Consider the following 23,273-nt stretch of genomic DNA (forward strand, 5'->3'; position numbering starts at 1 on the left):
TCATGTCTTATTTCTCATCTTTACGTAATACATGCACACAGAAGATATATCCTTGATGAAAACAAGAAGTAAATATGTAGATTTTTCCAAACAATTCCTTAAGGAAGACCACATCTTTGGTCACACAATTGATTAAAAAGGTGTTGTGTTTACTGACTACAAAAAAGAAGCAAAAGGCTTTCAGCAAACAAGGAGTCTCTTGTGCATATATTAAAATCAAAGATAACCTGATAAATACAAAGGGAGCTAGTAAGACTGTTACACAAGAACGACTGATTATTAATATAAATATTAGGGTATCAATAAAGTAGGGAGATGTACTATTATCAAAACCATTCACCATTGTGCAGAATGTATACTTTTATGTACTAAGGTCCTCTAGATCAGGGCTTTTAAAACTTTTTCCACTTGAACTCCTTTTCATCCAAAAAAATTTTATATGACCTTAGGTACATAAGTACATAAACTAGACATACAAATCAAACATGTACTGATAATAAATCATAATTTTGCAATCTTCATATTCAGAACGAGACCCCATAGTTAATATAGTTAAAGAAGCTAGGCTGTAGACGTTCCTGTTTATACATGTCATTGTGCTGACTTTTCACTAAGTCACTTGAAAATTTGATAAGCATGTCATCTATTACCTTTTATTGCTTTAAAAAAAAAAAAGTTAAATACTATAGGGAGCCACTGGTAAGTTCCCAGCGAACCATTAATGACCATCCTTTGGGGCCAGCCATTCAACATTTTCCAACTATAATTATACTATCATCTAGGCCATAATTTTCCATCTTTTCTACAGGTATAGCCCAGGAAACCTTTTCAATTTTATTTTGATAAATTTTGGGCAAATTAAATACTCCAGATCTATCAATCTAACAACAGCCAATAAAATAGAATATTAATCTGGCAAGCCCTTTGGTCACTAGCTTCTTTTCCAGATGTTTCTTAATGGTTCTATTAAAAATACAATTTAGAATGTGTTTGTTAATATATCAAGCTCTCTGGCCTATAGTTGGCAGAATCATTCTGTTCTCATTTGAGGGGAAATTGGAACCACTAATTTTTCCCTGCTCCACCAATACTTCTCTACAATTATCTCATTTGATCGTTAAATCAATCTTGTGAGGTTGGTCTTTCTCATTCTACAGATGAGAAAACTGAGGTGGGACACAGATAATATCCTAATCCCACACACCATGCAAAATAGACTCAATTTTCCCTAAAAGATATTTAAATCATCCCTCGGGACTTAATTGGCTCAGGCTCAGGTTGTTGACATCACTTCCTGCTTGCCTGAATTGATGGTTGGCTGGTGAGAAATGATGGGCAACTAAGGCAAGCGTCATTTAACTCAAAGGGTATCCTCATTATTTATTCTTTTTATTGTCTCCTTCTATGGCTATGTAGATTTCCTTTTGTCAACTGTGGAAGGATCTACAAGTGTCTCATCTTGTTTCAATACTGACCTAAAGTACTAGAGTTCTGATTTAAGTCAGGCCCATCCTTGAACATGAGGCTTAAAGAGGGTAAGAAGCAGAATGAGAACTGGAATCCGGACCATATTATTCAATATTGGGAGCTATTTCCACCACATTACAATACGTAAAGACGACTCTTATGGCTTCATGACAATGCCATTTGCAGAAGGCTGCAGACCATAACATAAGCAACATATTCCTGATGCTAATATCAAAGAAAAAAATATTTAATAATCATTACTTTGCCATGTGAAGGATTACCTTTGCTTTGTTCCCTGATCTATGTGTTTGCTATATAAAAGTCAAGGACAGGCAATTGGAACATTCAGAATTGACCAATTTTGGCTCCCCTCTCCTTCAGGAATCCGCATCGCTGCTGCCTCTTCTGAGCTTATACCTCCTCACTGACCACCTTCTTTTTTTCTGGTTCTACTCACATTCTACATTCAGTGAAATCACTTCTGTCTAAGGCATCCTAATAGTGTTTCTTCACCAAAACATAAAATTATGTCCCTAGTTAGGACAGAACAACTATACATGTGCTACTTGAGTCAATGACCTACTCCCCACAAGAGTCAAATCCAGACCTGGCATTGTCAACTTAAGACAAACCTTTCCAATCCTGCTTCCTTATATATAAAATGAGGAAACTGGTTTAGATGGTCTCTAGTTCTAGATTAGATCTAAAGTTTTAAATGTTTCTCATCAATAAGTAGTTTCAGATACTAACAGGTTATTAATAGAATAAAATATATAATTGAGTCATGCCTGTTAATTTGTCATAAAAGACAATAAGATAAACTGATTTTCACATTTCCCTCCCATACTATCAAGGGAAATGTCAGTCCCTCATGAGTTTCTCTGGAAGCCAATAAAATTATTAAAAGCATTTTCCCCTAAGAAATAAAAAATTAAAAGGCTAACATAATTACATATAAACACATATGTATGCATACATATAACTTCTATCAGCTACATATAAGCAAACATTTACAAAAGCTGCATTTGATTTTCAGAAATACTGTTTTTAAAAATGTTCTAAATGTTTTTTAAAAAATTAAAATAAAATGTTCTTCCAAAGCAACAACAAACTCAAGCCCAATAAAATGTAGTCACTTGAATTCCAGAAAAACAAAATTTAACACAATATATGAATCCTTAGCCCAAATATATACATGTCCTGATGACCTAAGGTTGGAAAAGGCAATTATTTTTATATGCATATTAATTATTATCTAATAGCTTAAACTGTATTTTAGAAGCATTAGATGGGTTTGGAAAATTGCATTAGTGGGGCTCTGCTTTGAAGTCTTTCTTGCTGCTATTACTTTCTGGACACACAATCATATCATAAAACTCAGGTGTTGAAGGATAGATGATGAAATATAGGAAGTAATAGAGTGTAGTTAAGAAAAACAAATTAAAGCAAACCCACAATTATTACTAACAATCAAATGGTCAGAAGATAGAATATGACTTAAGCCTTATCTAAAATTCCTAGAATCCCAGCTTCCATTAATTATGGTTTCAAAGTACCCTAATGGATTATCTTCCAGAACTTTTATTAATTATAATTCCCAGTACTTTCATAAGAGATTCCAATTATGGAAATTAAAGATACTACTAAGCCCCTAACCAATTTCAAGTAATATACACATCAAATTTAATCTTTCCTTGGTGAAAGAATTAACCACCAGATTTCAGAAACAGGCTTTTTTCTTTTAAAAAAACAAAAGCAAAAAACCCAAAACAGATTAACACAAACATAAGCATTTATAAGATCTCCAGATTTTAAAATATTCACCTCCTCCATATCTAAAGTATCAGCTACTTCCAGCTCCTTCTCCCTCTTCCCCATTTTTAAAGGAAAATCAATCCCCTCTATCTGTAGCCTTGATCTCATTCTCTTCTCCATCAATTATCCTTTCTTTCATGCATCTTCAATCCTATCCTTCCCAAAGGCTCCTTTCTCATCCATGTGCAAATATGACTAGGTTTCTCAAATTCAAGAGAAAAATGTCCTCTGTCCTAACTGCTTGGACTACTTTCCCCCCTCTGTTTAAAAAAAAAAAAAAAGTCCTCTAAGTCTTCCTCTACAATCCTGCTTTCATCCCCACCTCTCTAGTAAAAGTGACTTCTCAAAGGTCACATGATTGCCAAATTTGCCACTCTTCTCAAGCCCGTCCTTGACATCTCTACAAAACCGGACATCTTTCCCATGTTTTGTCCTGCATTGGCTCTCTCTGTTCCCATCCTCTCTTGAAGGGATCCTTCTGTCCACATCACTGGCATTTCTCTTGTTCTGCCTCTTTAAAGTCAGCTTTCCCCAAGGCTCTCTTTTTATTCTTCATCTGCTCTTCACTTACACATGCTTCCTTAGCAATTTTATCTATTCACATAGCTTCAAATAGTAATAGCACAAATGTGAGACCCCAAGAAAATGTAGGGAAGGAAGTCTTTAGTGAAATGTCCCAAAAATGTTTCAGCATCTCTATTCAGTTTAGTATTTCTCTGGCTTGGATAAGGGTATAGATTACATGCTTACCTATTTTTGTGATAACCTAAAGCCTAGAGGGATAGCTAAGTTGTTAGAAGATGGACTTCAGATCCACAATACATTGTGACAGACTGAAATAATGGGCCGAAGCTCAGATGATAAGACTTAATAGGGAAAAGCTTGAAGTCTTATACAGGTTTGAAAAAAAAAAAAAAAATCGCCTTCACAAGTATAAGGAGGAGTTACAGAGCACTGCATCTGAAAAATATTTGGGGTTTTGGTAGACTACAAGCTTAATATAGAACCCTTGTGACACAGGAACTCAAAAAGTTAATGTGATTTAAGGCTGCATCAAGAGGCAGAGGCCAAGGTCAGAAAGAAGACAATCCCATTGTGTGCAGCCTTTATCAGATCACATGTGGGGTACTGCCAGCAGATATGGTGCCCTACTGCAGGAAGGACCCGGACAAGTTGGATCCTGGACAGTGCCCAGAGCAAGGCAAAAATATGGGTCAGTTAAAGGAACCGGAGATGCTAAACCTGGAAAGAAGACAACTTCAAGAATATAAGATAACTGTCTTCAAGTGTCTGAAAGGCTCTCATGCTGTTTTGCATCAGAATTAAAACTAGAAGCAAGGGGTGACAGAGAGGTACATTTTGGTTCAATAGAAGGAAAATCATCCAAATTATTAGCATTACATAAAAAGTGACCTTCAGGGAGGGGGGGGGGGCAGAGAGGGCATAGGTTCAGAGAGAGAAGGAACCTCAAAGCTCATCTAGTCCAAGTTTTTTTATATTAAATGGGGCAACTAAGGATCAGGGGTTGAATGACCTGCCACAGAAACTCCTATGGAGTGAGCAGGATGGGATTTGGACTCAGAACTTCCAGCTCTAAACTCAATTTCCCTTCTATTTCAAATTCTGATTATTTTGGCTTTTTAAAAAATATTTTTCCCAATTAAGTAACACCCCCCCCAAAAAAGGAGGGGTGATATCTTGGTTATTGACTTAAGCCTGTATCCAGTCAGGGCTAGATATGGATTTTTGGCTTAGACCTGTGATTTCCTAAGAGTAGGGAACTTGCAGTGCGCATGCAGATCAGCAACTTTTTTTTATAGAGTAGGAAAAAATGGCTCAAAGCATCAAGATTAAAGTAGCTGAGTGGAGGAGCTGGAGAGGATCCTAATACTGTCTCCAAATCCAGCATTCTTTCTTTCTACCACACGATATAGAGAGTTCCTCCTTTTATTTTTTTTTTTTTAACAAGTTTTTATTGACTTTTCTGTTTCTTCCATCATTATATTCATGCCTCTCTTTTCCCATTGTAGAAAGCCAGCTCATATGGCATATAGTAAGTTCCCCTTCCTATATCTCAAGAAAATGTGGAATTGTTTTATAAAGCATATTCTTCTTCAGTCTAGGAGGGATTCCATATCTTTGTGTCTACCTCTCTCCTGACCACCACAAACAAGTCTTTACAATCATGTCCCCCTCTCCAACTCAAAATACAAAATCCAAACTTAACTTTTCTCCAAAGCCTCTTTATCCTTCCTAATTTATCGATATTCCCTCATTTTCACATCCAAGCAATGCCAAGATCTAGTGATTCTGCTTTAGTCTTCTCATATCAAGTCCCTCCCATCTAGGCTCAGTGCCACCACGCTAGTAGAAACCTTTTATCACCTTACATCTGGAATACTGAGGATTACAAGCCCCTCTTTTCTTCCCTTTCCAATCTGTTCTTCATACCATGACTATCTTGAGCAGATGGTCGTGCTTCTGTGTAAATTCTTCAATTATTTCTCATTCATCTAGATTGGGGGTGAAGAGAAAGAGAAGGGATGACTGAAATCGTGATTGACTGGGGTAGAGAATTGCTCTTGGGAAAAGTTTTTACAGCAGAATAGCAACTCGTACCCTGAGCAAGCTGCCTGGTGTACCACAAGGAAATGCTATTTAATCAGAATCATGCAGTCTTTGATTGGCCAGACCTGGCATTCCTTAATATGTACTGAAGCTCCACCTTGGCCTTGTAATTGGCTATTGCAAGCTTAAGTCACTTTTACCTTTGTAATATCATGTTAGAGCATACTGTAACATATTCTACTTGCCAGCCAACTAACATTTCCTTGGATTCTTCCTATCCTGTCCTAATCCTGTGCCTTTGTGCACGGGAAATAACAGAAATAACAGGCCCCAACAATCTTATCAAAATCCTACCTATTCATTAATATCTAACTCAAATGCCTTTTCTTAACCCTTTCTTGATGCAATGAACTCAAATCATTAACTTTAGATTTTTTTAAAAACACATACAGAAGACAGACACATGGGCAGATAATAGAAAACTACAAAAGCATGGCTACAGTCCTCTAAAAGGAATCTCTGGCATATTAACACTTAGCAAAATGAGCTGAGGTTGATGAAGATAAGAAGCTTGTTTGGGCTTTGTTCAGCTATACTGAGAAAAAGAGGGGGTTCAAAGAAGGGAAAAGACCTCTGCTTATGGTAGATGCTTATAGTGATAATTGCTTCACTGGGAAGGCAGAGCTGCTGAACTCTTGTTTGCTTTCTCTTAATGATCTTTGTACTGAAAAGAATAGGAAAAATTGGGAGCTGATATCTATAATCAGTTGAGCAGATATTAAAAAGAGTACCTATCTGTCTTTAATATATTCAAGTCAACTGACCTACATAAGACTTATGACTGCTAAACCCCTGTGTGTGATTTCTGAAGGACTGTGGAGAATGAGATTCACACAGGATTAAGGGAGACACAATGTCCAGATTTTTTAAAGAGAAGCAAAGGGAAGGAACTTTGAAAATTATAGCAAAGTGTGCTTAACTTCAATTCCTGGGGAAAATGCTACAATATATTACTAAAAGTATAATAATTAAATATCTAGAAAAGGATCCAATAATCACAAAAAGTTATCATAGCTAGCTGAAGAAGAGGTCATAGATGTTTTTGTGCCAAGATTACAAACTTGGTAAACTAGAAATCTTTTACATGCAGTTCATATAGATTTTAGCAAAGCATGTTATTCTTGTTGAAAAGACAAGAGACAGGCTAGATGAATTTGGAATGAATTAAATGCCTGGACCAAAAGAGTAACTATTAATGGTTCCATTACATCTTAGCAAGCAATCTCCAACCAAATGGTCCAGGTGTATCTATCAGTAGTTTCCTCATACTGTTTATCATTGTTATCAAAAGATATCTTTGAAATGTGCATATATTACAATATGGGGAAGGAAGCTTGACATACAATGACAGCAAGAATTTAAAAACATTTGAAATCACACACAAAAAGATGAAACCATCAAATCATATCTAATGTAAAGAAATTTAAAAGAGAAAAAATTTAAGTGTTATACCAGCAAGCTGCCATAGTGGATAGGGTGCTGGAACTAAAATCTACAAAAACAGAGTTCAAATCTGCCCTTAGATTTAGGTCTTGCTAGCTTAGTGACCTTAGGCAAGTCACTTAAGCTCTGCTTGTTTCCTCGTCTTTAAAACAGGATTACAGAATCCACAACTCAAGGTTTTTGTGAAAGGAAAACTAGCTATTTCTAAAAAGTTTTTGCAAATTATAAAGTACAATATAATGCTACTTTGATGATAAGGCTATACAATCTGAAGATCTTCAAATTTTAATGGATTATAAGCTACAGAGTTTGCAGTAAACAAAGATGAGATCTCTAAGCTATATCAAGAGAATTCTAACAGAAATAAGAAAGGAGGACTAGTACTCTGATCTATGCACATTTGGAATACAACATCCAATTCTGGATATCACATTTTAGAAAGGACACTGATAAGCTAAAGAATCGAGTATGAAATTGAAACTATTTCTACTCATATGAAAGGATGTTCCAAATCACAATTGATCAGAGAAGTGCAAATTAAGACAACTCCGAGATACCACTACACATCTGCCAGAATAGCTAAGATGACAGGAAAAGATAATGACGAATGTTGGAGAGGATGTGGGAAAACTGGGACACTGATGCATTGTTGGTGGAGTTGTAAATGGATCCAACCATTCTGGAGAGAAATTTAGAACTATGCTCAAAAAGTTATCAAACTGTGCATACCCTTTGATACCGCAGTGTTACTACTGGGCTTATATCCAAAGAGATTTTAAAGAAGAGAAAGGGACTTGTATGTACAAAAATGTTTGTGGCAGCCCTTTTTGTAGTGACTAGAAACTGGAAATTGAATGGATGCCCATCAATTGGAGATGGCTGAGTAAATTGCGGTATATGAATGTTATGGAATATTATTGTTCAGTAAGAAATGATCAGCAGGAGGATTTCAGAGAGACCTGGAGAGACTTACATTAACTGATGCTAAGTGAAATGAGCAAAACTAGATCATTGTACACTTCAACAACAATACTATGATGATGATGAAATTTGATGGACATGGCCCTCTTCAACAATGAGATGATCCAATTCAGTTCCAATTGATCAGTGATGAACAGAACCAGCTAGACCCAGAAAAAGAACACTGGGAAATGAATGTGGACTGCTTGCATTTTTGTTTTTCTTCCTAGGTTATTTTTACCTTTCTAAATCCAATTTTTCTTGTGCAACAAGAGAACTGTATAAATATGTACACATATATTGTATTTAACATGTACTTTAACATATTTAACAAGTATGAGACTGCCTGCCACCTAGGGGAGGGGGAGGGAAAGAAGGGAAAAGTTTGAACAGAAGTGATTGCAATGGACAATGTTGAAAAATTACCCATGCATATGTTCTGTCAATAAAAAATCTATTTAAAAAAAATCAAATAAAAGCTTCAAATTCATGCTTTAAAAAGCAGCATGGTACAATGATAAGAGCTCTGAAATCAGTGGGCCTGTGTTCAATCCAAACACTGCTACTTTCATCTCTATGACCACAGTCAAATTGCTGAACTTCATACTCCCTTGCAAGCCTGAGTTTATGGATTCACAGGGGAGAGGAAAAAAAAAAAAAAAAAAAGGAAATGTTTAGCCTGAAGAGAAGAGTTAGTGGGAGAGGAGAAGAGAGGCATGGTACCTGTTTTGAGAGTGGTCATATGGAGGAGGAATTAAACTGGTTCTGTTTTGCTCCAGGTTCTATGGCTGAAGCAAATTTAGGTCTCCCCTATCAGACCGTATGCTTCTTGCAGGCAGGCATGATTTTTTTGCTTCTTTTTCTATCCCTAGCACTTGGTATAGTGCTTGGCATGTGGCAGGCACTTAATGTTTATTGACTTACTGGATGTAAAAAAAAAAAGTTTTCTAACATCTTAGATATCTCCAAAAATAGAACAATGCTTAAGTGGTGGAAGGCCTTTTTCACTGGAGGTCATCTAGCAGGGGCTGAATAGGTACTTGCTATGTAATTAGAGGGGATTCTTTTTCAGGTCTAAGTTGGATTAGAGCAGGGGTAGGGAACATTTTTTTCTCCTATGGGCCACCTGGATTTTCATAACATTATTCACAGACCACACAGAATTACCAACTTAAAGCAGTGGGAAGTTGTTGTACTTTTAACTCATCACTTGCCTGCAAGTTGCCTTGGCAGAGCCAGACCAAATGATTTTCTGAGCCCTCTAACGCCCATAGGCCAGAGAAGGACACAGATATCTTTTCTAACTCTGTGCTTCTGTGAGAAAGTGTCCGATCCCTACCCAATAAGATAAATGATCCTTTTTGGTTAACTCCTCAGAAAGTGTATTTCCTTCATTGAAATTCACTTACCTTGTTAAACATACTATAATCATTACTATATTGCTCTATTTTCTATATTTTGTATCCTCTAGTCCCTGCAAAGCTCCTATAGTAAGCATTTATAAATTATTACTTCTCCACTAAAGTTCTACTCCAGTGGCTCACTGTTGTATGGAAATGAATCTGAGTTTCTCATGGGCTACAGCAATGGAATGGAATCTCTTGACAGGTCCTGCCCAGCCAGAAAGGTTTCATGTAAACACTGGCTGCCTGTCATTCAGAGACCAGCATGGGTCAGCTCAGAGAGGCTCATTGTCTTAAGACTATCATAACCCTACAGTGACTAAATATAATCAAGGGCAGGACTAGAGAAAGACAAAAAGGCTTAGACAAATAGACTACAAAGTAATATATTTTTCAATCATATCCATTACCTGAGGCCATTCACTAAATCATAAGAGGCTAATGAACCTTACACTGATGAAATCATAGATTCTGATAAATTAATAAATAAATTACTATTTTCCATTTTTAAAAACTGCCTTTTCACTTTGCAGGATTTTCTTTTTTTGAAAACCTACTATATTACCTTGCACATTCTAAATCCCTTCCTGTGGTCAACTGTTGTCACAGCACCAACATCAACAGTTATTATCACATCACATTTACAAACTATTTTAGGTATATGATCTAATCTGATCTTCCTAAAAAGCCAAGTGAGATAGCTCATAATTAGCAATATCTTGTCACAAGTCACACTGTTAATAAATGGCAGGGTTGAAAAGCAAACTTACACCTTCTGATCGCTAGTTTAGTGATTTTCACTAGAGTTAACAATGACAATAAACAATATTGGTTAAATGCTAGGTTACTGAGAAAATATTTTAATGAAGCATAGTTTCTGCTTTGAGGACAATTAGTAACATAGGAAATACAGTTTGCCATGCCAATTTGAATTAGAGTCCCTTTTTAGGCATAGGATAATAGACATAAACATAAAATATAAAAGTAGATATATTCTGGTTCCCACACTGTTGTTTGGGGCAGCTAGATGGAGCAGTGGACAGTGCTGAGCCTGGAGTCAAGAAAACCTGAATTCAAATCCAGCCTGAGACACAGTTTACTAGCTGTATGAACGTGGACAGATCACTTCACACCTTGTTTGCCTCAGTTTCCTCATCTGTAAAATGGAAAATGGCAAACCACTCAAGTATTTTGGCAAAAACAAACAAATAACAACAACAACAACAAAAAAAAAAAAAAAAACAGGGTCATGAAGTGTTGGCCACGACTAAAAATGACTATAAATAAATAAAATTTTAAAATACATATTTGTACTGTAGGTTAAAGTATATTAAGGAAGAATATACTATTTTAAAATGTTAGTGAGATGCTAAAAGGGTCTTGACTTAAAAATTCACTTTGTGATAAATAATAAGCATAATGCTGAAAAACCTAAAAAGATAATCAGACTACAGATTCTTAAAAAATAATATAGTCAAATTCTAGTAGGTCATTCATACAGAATGAAATAAGCAGAACCAGGAAAAAAACAATTATATATAATATGATATAAGTGACAAGAACAACATTAACAAAAATCAAAAATGAATGCTGTGCATTATGATGAAGTAGAAAATTGTGGATAGTTAGACTTGGTTGATGTGCTACTCAGTTATGCTGCCCGGATTTTTATTTCCTCTTTAGGAGTAAGAAATGATATTTTAAGTTGTCATAAAAACAAAAGATGTCTATCACTAACTTTTAAAGCTTATCTGTTCCATTATCACATCTGTATCAATAATGGCCTTAATATATATGTAAATTGCTCTCATAAAGATCTCTTATAAAGAGATTATAAAGAGAAAAAAAGGATACAGATTAAGTTACTCATACCTTCTTTCTCACCTTTTTGTGAAGTAAAAGTGATCATAATTTTTGTACATTCTAGATATTCACCTGCTTTTCAGATAACCATGTCGGACAATTGTGTCAATTGTAGCACTGATGCCTTCTATGCATCCTAGATCTAATTAAGAATATACTTGGTCTAGGGCAGAAACTATGTTTTTATCTTTCTACCCTGTCATTAGCATATTGTCTGGCAGTTTGTATTTACTTAATAAATACCTGTCGACTGACTTGATCTAGTCTAGTTATTTTTTGCATCTTTCTTTTGGTTTTATTTTTATTTGCTCACTTAGCACATTAAGGTAGTGAAGTTAAATACTATAGCTTTACTGTCAACAATGGAGAGAATATATATATATTTTTTTAAAGTCTGGGCAGTTATTTTCCATTTTTCATCCTTTTTTTTGTTCTTTCAATTTCCATCCTTAAATGTTTTCAAGATAATCTGGTTACCCAATTCTTACATAGGTAGTAGAAATGTTGCTGATTTTGTGTAAGCAGCAGGTGAGACATTAATGAGTCATGAAGCATGTCTGGCTGCCTGTCTACACATTGATCATGTGGAGTCCTGTCTGACCCACCAACCTCCCCTGACATCCATCAGCATACCAAGGTCGTTTTGTCCCTAGAGCCTCATTCTTCTTTTTTTTCCCTATGGTTATCCCCACAGAACATTCTACTAGGCTCTATCACTGGACAAGGTGCTAGAGGAGAAAGTCTCAAAGTACACTCTGGGGACCTGAGAATCCCTTAGAACCTTAGACGGAGTTGAGGGACTCAAGGACAAAACTACTTTAATAATAATACTAACAATTTATTTTACAATAGAGTGAAAAAATATAGATATAACCCATAATAATAATCATAATAACAATAAAGCTCAAGACAGGGAATCTGAAAAAAATTTCAGAGTATAAGGAGTTCTAAGATAAGAAAGCTTGAGAATCACTGTCGGGTGAATGATGATATCCTTTAAGGGAGCAAAAAAAACAATCTGCATTTCCCCCCTTGTCATTTCAATTTTGAGGCTCTGCCTGGAGAGAAATGCAGTCAGAAGTTTCACCTGTGCCCTCGATGACTTCTAAAGAATGCCTTCTTGGTCTTACTAGATGGCTACTGTACTGATTCTGGAGAGAAGAGGAAGTGATTTTGGAGACAAGAAGTAGTAGTTATCTTGATTTTGTATCCTTTTAAATTTTTTAATTTCCTACTAATAAAGTTGGTTTCAATAAAATTTTATGATACAAATTGCCTTACTATAGTTTTAAACTTTGAACCTGAATTATTAGATGAGTCTAGAATTAGACTTGTCCACAACACGATAATTTCTGTAAACTTAATTTGTCCTCTAGTGTTTCTTCTTGATTTATGAAGAAATACTGCTTATAATTTTCCACTACCATATTCTATAACATTTTAAAAATAGATATTTTCATTTTTAAATCAATGGCCATCAAACATGAACATTTCTATGTATAAAAGACAAAAAGATTATGTGTAAAATCAAGAATATGCTATTTACATTAATTTTTAAATACATTATCAACTTAACATTTAGTACTAACGTTGCCCTCCTTCTGAATTTCATTCTGCTCTCTTTACAATTTTTTATGCTTTAACTAATGCTTTCTCTTTTTTTGTACCATTATCATTATACTCTGTTCCAGTGACAACATTCTTCTCCCCCAGTAAAAGTCCTCCCTTGCAACAAATGTAGTCAAGCAAAAAAAAAAAAAAAAAAAAAAAAAGTGCTGTATCAGTATCATCTGAAAATGAAATCTCATTCTGTCTTCATAATCCATCTTTGCCAAGAAGTTGATCATCACTCAGTTTTCTTGAGGTATGATTGATTGTGACATTGTTTAGAATTGCTGTTCTTCACAATACTTGAGTCAATATATAAATTGTTCTATTTTTGCTTACTTCCCTTAATTCAGTTATATTAAGTCTTTCCAGATTTCTCCCACATCATTTTACAAGAGTTTATATTCCAAACTAGTAATACCATTGGCTGACTACACACTTGTCAGATTAGCTAAGATTAGCTAAGGTGACAGGAAAAAATAATGATGAATGTTGGAGGGGCTGTGGGAAAACTGGGACACTGATAAATTGTTGGTAGAGTTGTGAAAGAATCCAACCACTCTGGAGAGCAATCTGGAATTATGCCCAAAAAGTTATCAAACTGTGCATGCTCTTTCATCAAGCACTACTACTGGGCTTATATCTCAAAGAAATACTAAAGAAAGGAAAGGGACTTGTATGTGCCAAAATGTTTGTGGCAGCCCTTTTTGTAGTGGCTAGAAACTGGAAAATGAATGGATGCCCATCAACTGGAAAATGGTTGGGTAAGTTATGGTATATGAATATTATAGAATATTATTGTTCTGTAAGAAATGACCAGCAGGATGAATACAGAGAGGCCTGGAGAGACTTACATCAACTGATGCTGAGTGAAATGAGCAGAACCAGGAGATCATTATACACTTCAACAACAGTACTGTATAAGGATGTATTCTGATGGAAGTGGATATCTTCAACAAAGAGAAGAGCTAATTCAGTTCCAATTGATGGACAGAATCAGCTACACCCAGAGAAGGAATACTGGGAAATGAGTGTAAACTGTTTACATTTTTGTTTTTCTTCCCAGGTTATTTTTACCTTCTGAATCCAATCCTTCCTGTGCAACAAGAAATTCGGTTCTGCACACATATATTGTATCTAGGATATACTATAACATATTTAACATATATGGGACTGCCTGCCATCTAGGGGAGGGAGTGGAGGGAAGGAAGGAAAATTCAGAACAGAATTGAGTACAAGGCATAATGTTGTAAAACATTACCTATGTTATTATTATTATTATTATTATTATTATTATTATATGTAATTATTATTATTATTATATGTAATTATTATTATTATTATATGTAAAACATTACCTATGTTATTATTATTATTATATGCATATTACATATGCACTGTCAAAAAATTATAATTATAAAATTAATTTTTAAAAATGCCATTGGCTGAAAATCCCTTTCCTTGGCAAAGGAGATTAAGTGTTTGCCAACATTATTTAGAACAGGGGGACTTAACATGAAGTCCATGGAGTTTTTATTTTTGTTTTGTTTAATTTGAATACTGTTTCAATATAATTAGTTTCCTTTGAAATATTATTATTTTATTTTATACATTAAAAAAATATATTATTTTGAGAATGGTCACCAGATTCAAAAAGTATAATACAAAAAAAGTTAAAAATAATGAAGCCTTTGGCTTCTTCATTATGTTAGTAACTACTTTGTATCAGGTTGGTAAAGAGTGACTGTCAATGTCAGTGTCTGTTAACCATTTTCCTTTTTAAAACTTCAACAGTCAGTTGACTTTAATCTTGATAAAAAATGTCATAATTGTTCAATAGAAATATCATTTCATAATAGCTTCCTTATTTTTTATTTTTATTCAGTATTTATTTTAAACTCTGATCCAACAAGTCAGTCATCTACCTTTATTTATAAATCACTTTCATATATCATTAATCAATCATCCTTAACCCACCAAGACATGGTCAGTTTGATTCTCTACATTGGCAATCAGTATTTTCCATAGCCAGAACCCTGTGAGTTGTGTCAGGACTATTTTCTTCAAGAAAAGGAAGTATGAAGTCTTGAGATACATGTCAAGATGAAGAAGGAATCAATAGCACAGCAACCCAATTTCCACACACATATTCCAGGAAAAATAAAACAAAGATCACCAGATCACATAATGATTAGAAACCATGATGACTATTTTTGTCCCGTCCAGGCTAACAAAAGAGGACACTCAAGGTACCAAAGTGAAGAGCAGGCACCCCAGGAATCCTGCAGCTCACTGGCACAGTCACCAAGCCCCATGGGCAGTTAAGTCCTTAGGAGGGGAAGAAAGTAATCTGTTTTCAAAGGGTCAGGGCTCTGGAAGTTTAAAGGTAAAGAACCGAGCTTCTTTAACAACCACAAAGAGTTCTATGTCCAAGGGACCCTTAGACGTCCAGCACATTTAGCATAGCAGAGGATAGCACAGGGGAGAGCCAGCAACAGGACTTCAGACAACACAAACTGAAAACAGAGGACAATCATCCCAACCCAGTGTGTAAGAATGGGTGAAGTCTGGCCTTTATAAGAAGTGTCAGTTCAGAAAGAAAAATTCAAAATATGAATACCAAAAATAAGACACAAACAATAAAACAAAATATCACCAGACTACCAGAAAACTAAGGCCAAAGAGAAAAGTGGGGATACTGTATTGTCAGATTTTACAAATGAAAACTGCTCATATCTAAGAAAATGAGAAGGGCAAAGTGAAAATGTGCTCCACTAAGTACTTCCTGAAATAATCTAAAATTTAAAATTACCATGAAAATCACAGCCAAAACCTTGTCATTTCTTGGTAAGAAGAAGCTCCTGGGGCAAAGAAAAAATAATTTAAGAAGACAGTTCAAGAAAACACAAGCAGTTACCACTATAAAGCAAAGGACAGTTTGGAATATGGTCTTCTAAAAGGCAAAACATAAAGGCTTACATCCAAGAACAATTGAATAAAATTCCAAAGGAAAAATGGACCTTTAATCAGAGGATCTGAAGCATCTCAGAATCTCTGAAACACAAACACCCAGAAAAGTAACCACACTAAGCAAATAAAAGGAACTATATAAAGAAGGAAGTGTCCATAATCTAATGGGGGAGAAGAAACAAGTGCTTGCTGAAAACATGAATTTTCTTCATGGGTCAGAAAGAGTTTAAAAAAAAAAAAAAAGCCTCAGAATGATTTCCTTCTATTTTGATAATCTTAAGTGAAGAAATAAAAAGGAGGGAGAAATGAAGATAACTGGGAAGGAAGGAGAAGGAAAGGGATATAACTTATTTTATATTCATATTTTAAAAACCTACATCTATGAAGGAAGAGGCAAAGGAAATAGGGGTCACAAGAATCTCACTTTCATGAGAACTGAACAAAGAGACATGCAACTCACTTATGTGTACTTTAATAAACACAAAAATAGAGTAGGCATCTAATTTAAAAATAATCATGTTAAAGAGAGAAACAAGGAGAGATGTATACACAAGAAAAAAAATGAGAAAGGAATTAATCTCAAACAAAACAAATCTAACTTTTGTTTTGTTTGACTGATTCTTGGGTTCTCTGTGAATCATTCATTTCTATTTGTTCCATCCTGACTTTTAAGGAGTTATTTTCTTCTTTCACAGTTTTTAGTTCTTTTTGTAAATGCCCAATTTCGTTTTTAAATGAATTATTTTGCTCTATTGAATTTTTTTCCATTTCCCTAATTTTTTTTTTGAGAATTATTTTCTTTTTCCAATTCAGAAATTCTATTTTCTTGAGACTTTTTTATCTTTTCCAATTCAGAAATCCTACTTTCCTGTGTTTTTTTAACCTTTTCTAATTCATAAATTTTGTTTCCCTGCATCTCCTGTGAATTCTTTATTTTTTCCAACTCCAATTTCAGGACGTTGTTATTCTCTATCATAGCTTCCCTTTCCTTTCCCCATTTTTCTTCAATCTCCCTTAACTTTTTAATAGTCTCTTCAAGGAGAGAGTTATATGATGGGGGGCAGGAATCGTTCCCCTTTAGGTTGTTATCTGCTGTCTCTCTGCTGTTAACTTCCTCGGGGTTGGATACCCGCTCTTTCTCTGTATAGAAGGAATCTATAGTTTTTCTGGCTTTTTTGCTCATATTTAAAAAATCTTTTGGGGTCTGTCCCTGGGGTAGGAAATTATTTATTTACTTCTTTACCAGCTTCCTCCCAGACCAGATGGATGCAGAGGCTCCTGCGCCTGAGCTAAGATAGAGCTCTGGGAGAGAGTTTCCCCACCCCCTCCCTGGAAGTGCCTCAGAGGTGATTAGCACTGCTGTGTCCGAGGGCGCTGTGTTTTAGCGGCTTCCCTGAGATTTGAGACTGAACAGTAAAGACAGCACAAAGCCCAGCCTATGTGTCCGGGTGGGGCGTGGATGTCTGCAGCAGGTGACGTGAAAAGCTCCTGTGCTCAAACTGGAAGTGTCTGCCAGAAACTGCGGTCCCTAGTTCAAAGGTTCCGCTTCTCTGGGACTTCCTGGAGCTGAGTTCCACTCCCTCCAGCTAAACTAGGCAGTGTGTGTTGCCTTGGGCCGTATCCACCCACTTGTCAATCTCTTAACTAGTCTCAGGTGGTAGCTGAGGCCACACCCCCTGGTGCCGAGATCTGCTGAGTCACCTCCAGGGTCCGGGGAAAATCTAATCTGAGTTTTAAAATATTTTGGCTTTCTCTTCTGAACTGCTAAATAATTAGCAGAGAAGAGCTAACAGCCTGTGCCAGATTCCTTTACCTCAGTGGCTTCTCTGATCCCAGAGCCCTCCCCAGCGCAACCAGCGCAGTGTGCCCCTACCCCACCGTCTGTGCTGGTCTTTCTTATTCCTCCCCTGGGGACTGACCTTCTCTGTTGAAACTCCAGATTCTCTTCAGCTGGTAAGTCGTGCTTCCAGTCCTTGTGGTATCTATCAGTCCTGGGCTTATTTTGAGACTTAATTTATCTAATTGGTTGTGAGGGAGTGAGGACGTTCACAGAGTCGTGTGTTTCTTCCCCCCCATCTTGGCTCCGCCCTCCACAAATCTAACTTTTAAGAGTAGATCATGAAGGAAAGGGTAAAAACCTGTGATTAGGATTTTTGGATGAGACAAAAAGAAAAAGTGGAAGAAGCTAGGATAGGAACAATAGTTCATTACTACAACATAAGGGGGATGAACTCACCAATAAAACAATAAAACCAATAAACCAATAAAAGAGCAGCAAAAGGGATTAAAAAGAAATTGTGGGAAGACAGTACCTGTAGAAGTATAGGAGCCAAAGAAACATAAATGTCTCACAAACAACCCAAGGAAACTTAAAAATGCACCAGAAGGAACAATATTAAATAATATCAAAGAGACAACAGCTAAATCTCCAACCATCCATTTTCCTGGACTATATATAAAAAGAATGGCAGAATCCTGCAAAAGTTCTGAATGGAAACAAGCCCTGTAATCAGAAAATGTAGTATATGAAAATCTAGAGCAGGAGACAAGGTGAGACCAAAGAGCAGACAGTAGTGACTGCACTGGGCCTATATTCCAAAAAGATCATAAGGGACAGCTAAGTGGTGCAGTGGATAGAGTACCAGCCCTGAAGTCAGGAGAAACCAAGTTCAAATCTGATCTCAGACACTTAACACTTCCTAGCTGTGTGACCCTGGTCAAGTCACTTAACCCCAAATGCCTAAGGGGGAAAAAAAGCCAAAGAGACCATAAAACAAGGAAAAGGACTGAAGTTCAAAAAATGTTTGTGGCACTCCTTTTTGTAGTGGCAAGAAACTGGAAACTGAGTGGATGCTTACAAGATGAAGAATGGCTGAATAAGTTATTGTATAATATTAATGTTGTGGAATATTGTTGTTCTATAAGAAATGACCAGCAGGGAAGCTAGGTGGTACAATGGATAGAGCACCAGCCCTGAAGTTAGGAGGACCTGAGTTGAAATCTGGTCTCAGACACTTAAAACTTCCTAGCTGCATGACCCTGGGGCAAGTCACTTAACCACAACTGCCTCAGCAAAAAAAAAAAAAAAAGGGAAGAAGAAAGAAGAAGAAGAAGAAGAAGAAGAAGGAGAAGGAGAAGGAGAAGGAGAAGGAGAAGGAGAAGGAGAAGGAGAAGGAGAAGGAGAAGGAGAAGGAGAAGGAGAAGGAGAAGGAGAAGAGAGAAAGAGAGAGAAAGAAAGAAAGAAAAAGAAAGAAAGAGAGAGAGAAAGAAAGAGAGAGAGAGAAAGAAAGAAAGAAAGAAGAAAGAAAGAAAGAAAGAAAGAAAGAAAGAAAGAAAGAAAGAAAGAAAGAAAGAAAGAAAGAAAGAAAGAAAGAGAGAAAGAGAGAGAGAGAGAGAGAAAGAGAAAGAAAGAGAGAAAGAAAGAGAGAAAGAAAAAGAAAGAAAGAAAGAAAGAAAGAAAGAAAGAAAGAAAGAAAGAAAGAAAGAAAGAAAGAAAGAAAGAAAGAGAGAGAGAGAGAGAGAAAGAAAGAAAGAAAGAAAGAAAGAAAGAAAGAAAGAAAGAGAGAGAGAAAGAGAGAAAGAAAGAAAGAAAGAAAGAAAGAGAAAGAAAGAAAGAGAAAGAAAGAAAGAAAGAAAGAGAGAGAGAAAGAAAGAGAGAAAGAGAGAGAGAAAGAGAGAAAGAAAGTAAGAAAAGAAAGAAAGAAAGAAAGAAAGAAAGAAAGAAAGAAAGAAAGAAAGAAAGAAAGAAAGAAAGAAAGAAAGAAAGAAAGAAAGAAAGAGAGAAAGAAAGAAGGAGAGAAAGAAAGAGCAGGATGATTTCAGAAAGGTTTGGAGAGACTTACATGAACTGATGCTGAGTGAAATGAGCAGAACCAGGAAATCATTATACATGGCAAAAAGAAGATTATGTGATGATCAACTCTGATGTACGTGGCTCTTTCCAACAAGGAGGTGAATCAAGGCAATTCTTATAGGCTTGTGATGGAGAGAGCCATCCTCAGCCAAAGAGAGAACTATGGGAACTAAATGTCGATCAAAGCATAGTGTTTTCACATTTTTATTTTTGGTGGTGGTAGTGTTTGTTTGCTTTTTTCCCCCTCTTTCCTGTATTTGGTTTTTTTTTTCCCTTTCTGATCTAATTTTTCTTATGCAATATGACAAATATGTAAATATGTTTAGAAGAATTGCATGTTTAACCCATAGTGGATTGCTTGCTGTTATGGAAAGAAGCATGGGGAGGGAGAAAAATTTGAAACACAAGGTTTTGCAAAGGTGAATGTTGAAAACTATTTTTGCATGTATTTGGAAAAATAAAAAGCTATTTTTAAAAACCCAAACCACCAATACATTTAATAAAACAAACCTAGGATCCAGACAATAAAAATTTCATGTTTTCACCAAGTACACAATTTGGGGCTCCAATTTATTATTAGTAAAAAGTCATTATTTCTCTCTGACATTAAAGTTTGCAAAATTCTCTACAAGCATTATGTAACTTGAACTTCATAACAGAGAGGAAGGGACTACAAATATAACTTCCCACTTTGGGGAGAGGGAATGTGGGTGAGAAAATTGAAGCTCAGAAATGGCAAGAGGTGTGTCCAGAATTCATTTACTGGAACAACCTTAATTTTATTTTTATAACCTTAATCTTATCTGAAATACAATTATATTACTGAATAAATTCTTTTTAAAAAAATTGTTTCCAGTATGTTTATACTTAAAATTCAAAGTTCATAATTCTTTTCTACAAAGAGTAATAACATTAAAAAAAAAAAAAAAAAGTCAAAGTGTTAACTCTGGTCAGTGTAAATAAACAATCATGACCATAGAGGACTGAGAAGGAGGCATATTGCCCCTAGGCTAATAAATTTCAAGGCAGAAAAGGAGACAGATTTGTTTTGCTTAATTATATTTATTACAAAGATTGTGCTACTTTTTTTTTTTTAATAGAGGGAAGAGGAGAATTTGGGAAAGAAGTTTTAAAATGAATTCTATTTTTAAAAAGGGAGGCCATGCAGGTCTGGAAATTATTTTGTATTTTTTTTATGACTAACAATGACCAAAGCCTCTCTGGTACTAAGATGGCTAGTTTTTAAGAAAGAAGACATAGTATGTTGCTGGAATCATATTGTTATTTTTATATATTTAAATTAGGAATTGTTTTTCGTGTATATTAATGTATGTTAATGGAGGGAAAAGTTTGCAAGTATCATTTTAATGTTTTCTTTAAAAAAACTAAATTTATAATAAGACCAATTTTCAATAAGTCAACAATGAAAAATACCCCCCCCAAAAAAATGTCAAAAATTAAAAGATACAGAACTTTTACCTGCTTGCTAATGAAAAATTAGTTAAGATTGTCAAAGTAAATGGTACTTATCTAAATAATTAAATCTAAAAGTGGTATTTTTCTCATTTTCTATTACACTTTTATTTCAACAATACAATGTAAAGTCCTAGAGGGGAGGGTGCAGATCATTTCACTTGTATACCCAAGACTTAGAACAGTATCTTGAATTCAATTCAGTTCTTCTGTCATATCTCACTCTTTCTGACCCCCATTTGGGGTTTTCTTGACAGAGATACTAGAATGGTTTGCCATTTCTCAAGCTCCTTTTACAGATGGAAAAGGACACTTAATCTCTGCTGAAACACAAATTAAATTTGTTTAACTAAGAAAAAAATTAATTATACTTTTGTATTTTTAAGTAGGTACCAAAAAAGGAAGAGGTTTAATCTTTCTGAACATTGAAAATCTAATGAATTAACAGAAGAGTATTTTTCAAAAAATAAAGAATTCAAAACTAATTTTATAAATGTGAAAGTGTAATTTGGCATTCAAAAAAAGCCTTACCTTTTCCCAAAATAATTATATTACTAAAGAAATGAGTAAATGATCAATAAAATATGCCCACCTCAGATTCATATTTTATTTTTTCTTCTTCTAAAATTCGCAGATGTTCCTCTTTCTGATGTTCAAATTCTGATTTGAGAAAAGTATATACATATCGAAGTTTATTATATTCAGCTCTATATTTTTCTACCTCCTAAAGAAGACAGAAAATAATGTTAAAGTACATGTATTAAAAATTTATTTAGTATTCAATTGAAATATCACACTTCTGCTAGAAAAAAGGTTTATAAAAAAAAAAAAAGCAAAGACTATCCCACAAAATAAGAATGAGACTTCCCATTTTCAGTACAACTCTGAAAAGATGCATATTCAGTAAAATAGTTAGTGTTTCTTCATGAGAACATGGAATACCATCCATTTATAAAACATTCTGATCTTTGAACTTCATGAAATATGGCAAACTATTCTAAAAGTATGTACAAGAATTATCTGCAGTGATATAATCTGATCAAATGAAAATATGATCAAGAAAATAATAATCTAAAGTGGAAGAAAATGAATGAAAAGTAATACAGGCTATTTTAGGAAATTTAGCAAAAGTTAGCAAAAATCACATAAAAAATTACAAGAGTTTAACTGAACTAACACTTCATCCTGAAAAGTCAGTCATTCAAATCCAGCTAAACCCTGTGCCTAAGGCTTCTGAGTTGTTCAGATCTTCCTAACACTTTATGAAAATTGTTGGTTGTTAGAATTAATAAGCTAATCTTAGTTATAAAACAGCAGAGATGCAGGAGAGCCATCAACTCAAAAATGTATGAGAAAAGGAATTAATGAAAATACAAATCTCCAGGAACACAAACCCAAGGGGATCAGATTCTCTAGGTTTAGAGCCAGTTTATAAGCTACACAAGGAAAAAAAAAACAAACAAACAAACAAACAAACCTCATTACTCGTTAGTTCTATTTTTGTCTGGACCAAAATTGATCTTTTCCAACTTGATCCTTAGTCACTAGGCTTGGCTCTTAATGATTTTAGGCTGTTTCTAAATATTAAATCCATTCTAACAGGTAGAGTTTTTGTTACTATTAAAGAATATTCAAGAGAATATACTCTATGCTCTAAAGGCAATTTCAAAACACAGAGTTTCGAAGTTACTGAACAATTTTAAGCAACAGTAGTAGCAGTGGAATAATACATTGTCCCTAGGTAATTAATTTGAAGGAAACAAAATTCATTTAGATTCTTGGATACATGG

General features: G+C 35.0%; 1 protein-coding gene across 6 annotated transcripts in view; it reads right to left on the reverse strand.

Moving 5' to 3' along the window:
* The window catches only part of CEP83 (centrosomal protein 83), a 106,830-nt gene that overhangs the window by 32,575 nt on the left and 50,982 nt on the right, over positions 1 to 23,273 (reverse strand). For all 6 annotated transcript variants that reach the window (XM_074271222.1, XM_074271223.1, XM_074271220.1 and 3 more), the window contains one exon: positions 22,076 to 22,207. In XM_074271222.1, coding sequence (XP_074127323.1) covers positions 22,076 to 22,207 — 132 coding nt within the window. The remainder of the gene's footprint in view (positions 1 to 22,075; positions 22,208 to 23,273) is intronic.

The sequence above is a fragment of the Sminthopsis crassicaudata genome, chromosome 5 (assembly GCF_048593235.1).
Source record: "Sminthopsis crassicaudata isolate SCR6 chromosome 5, ASM4859323v1, whole genome shotgun sequence".
NCBI lineage: Eukaryota > Metazoa > Chordata > Mammalia > Dasyuromorphia > Dasyuridae > Sminthopsis > Sminthopsis crassicaudata.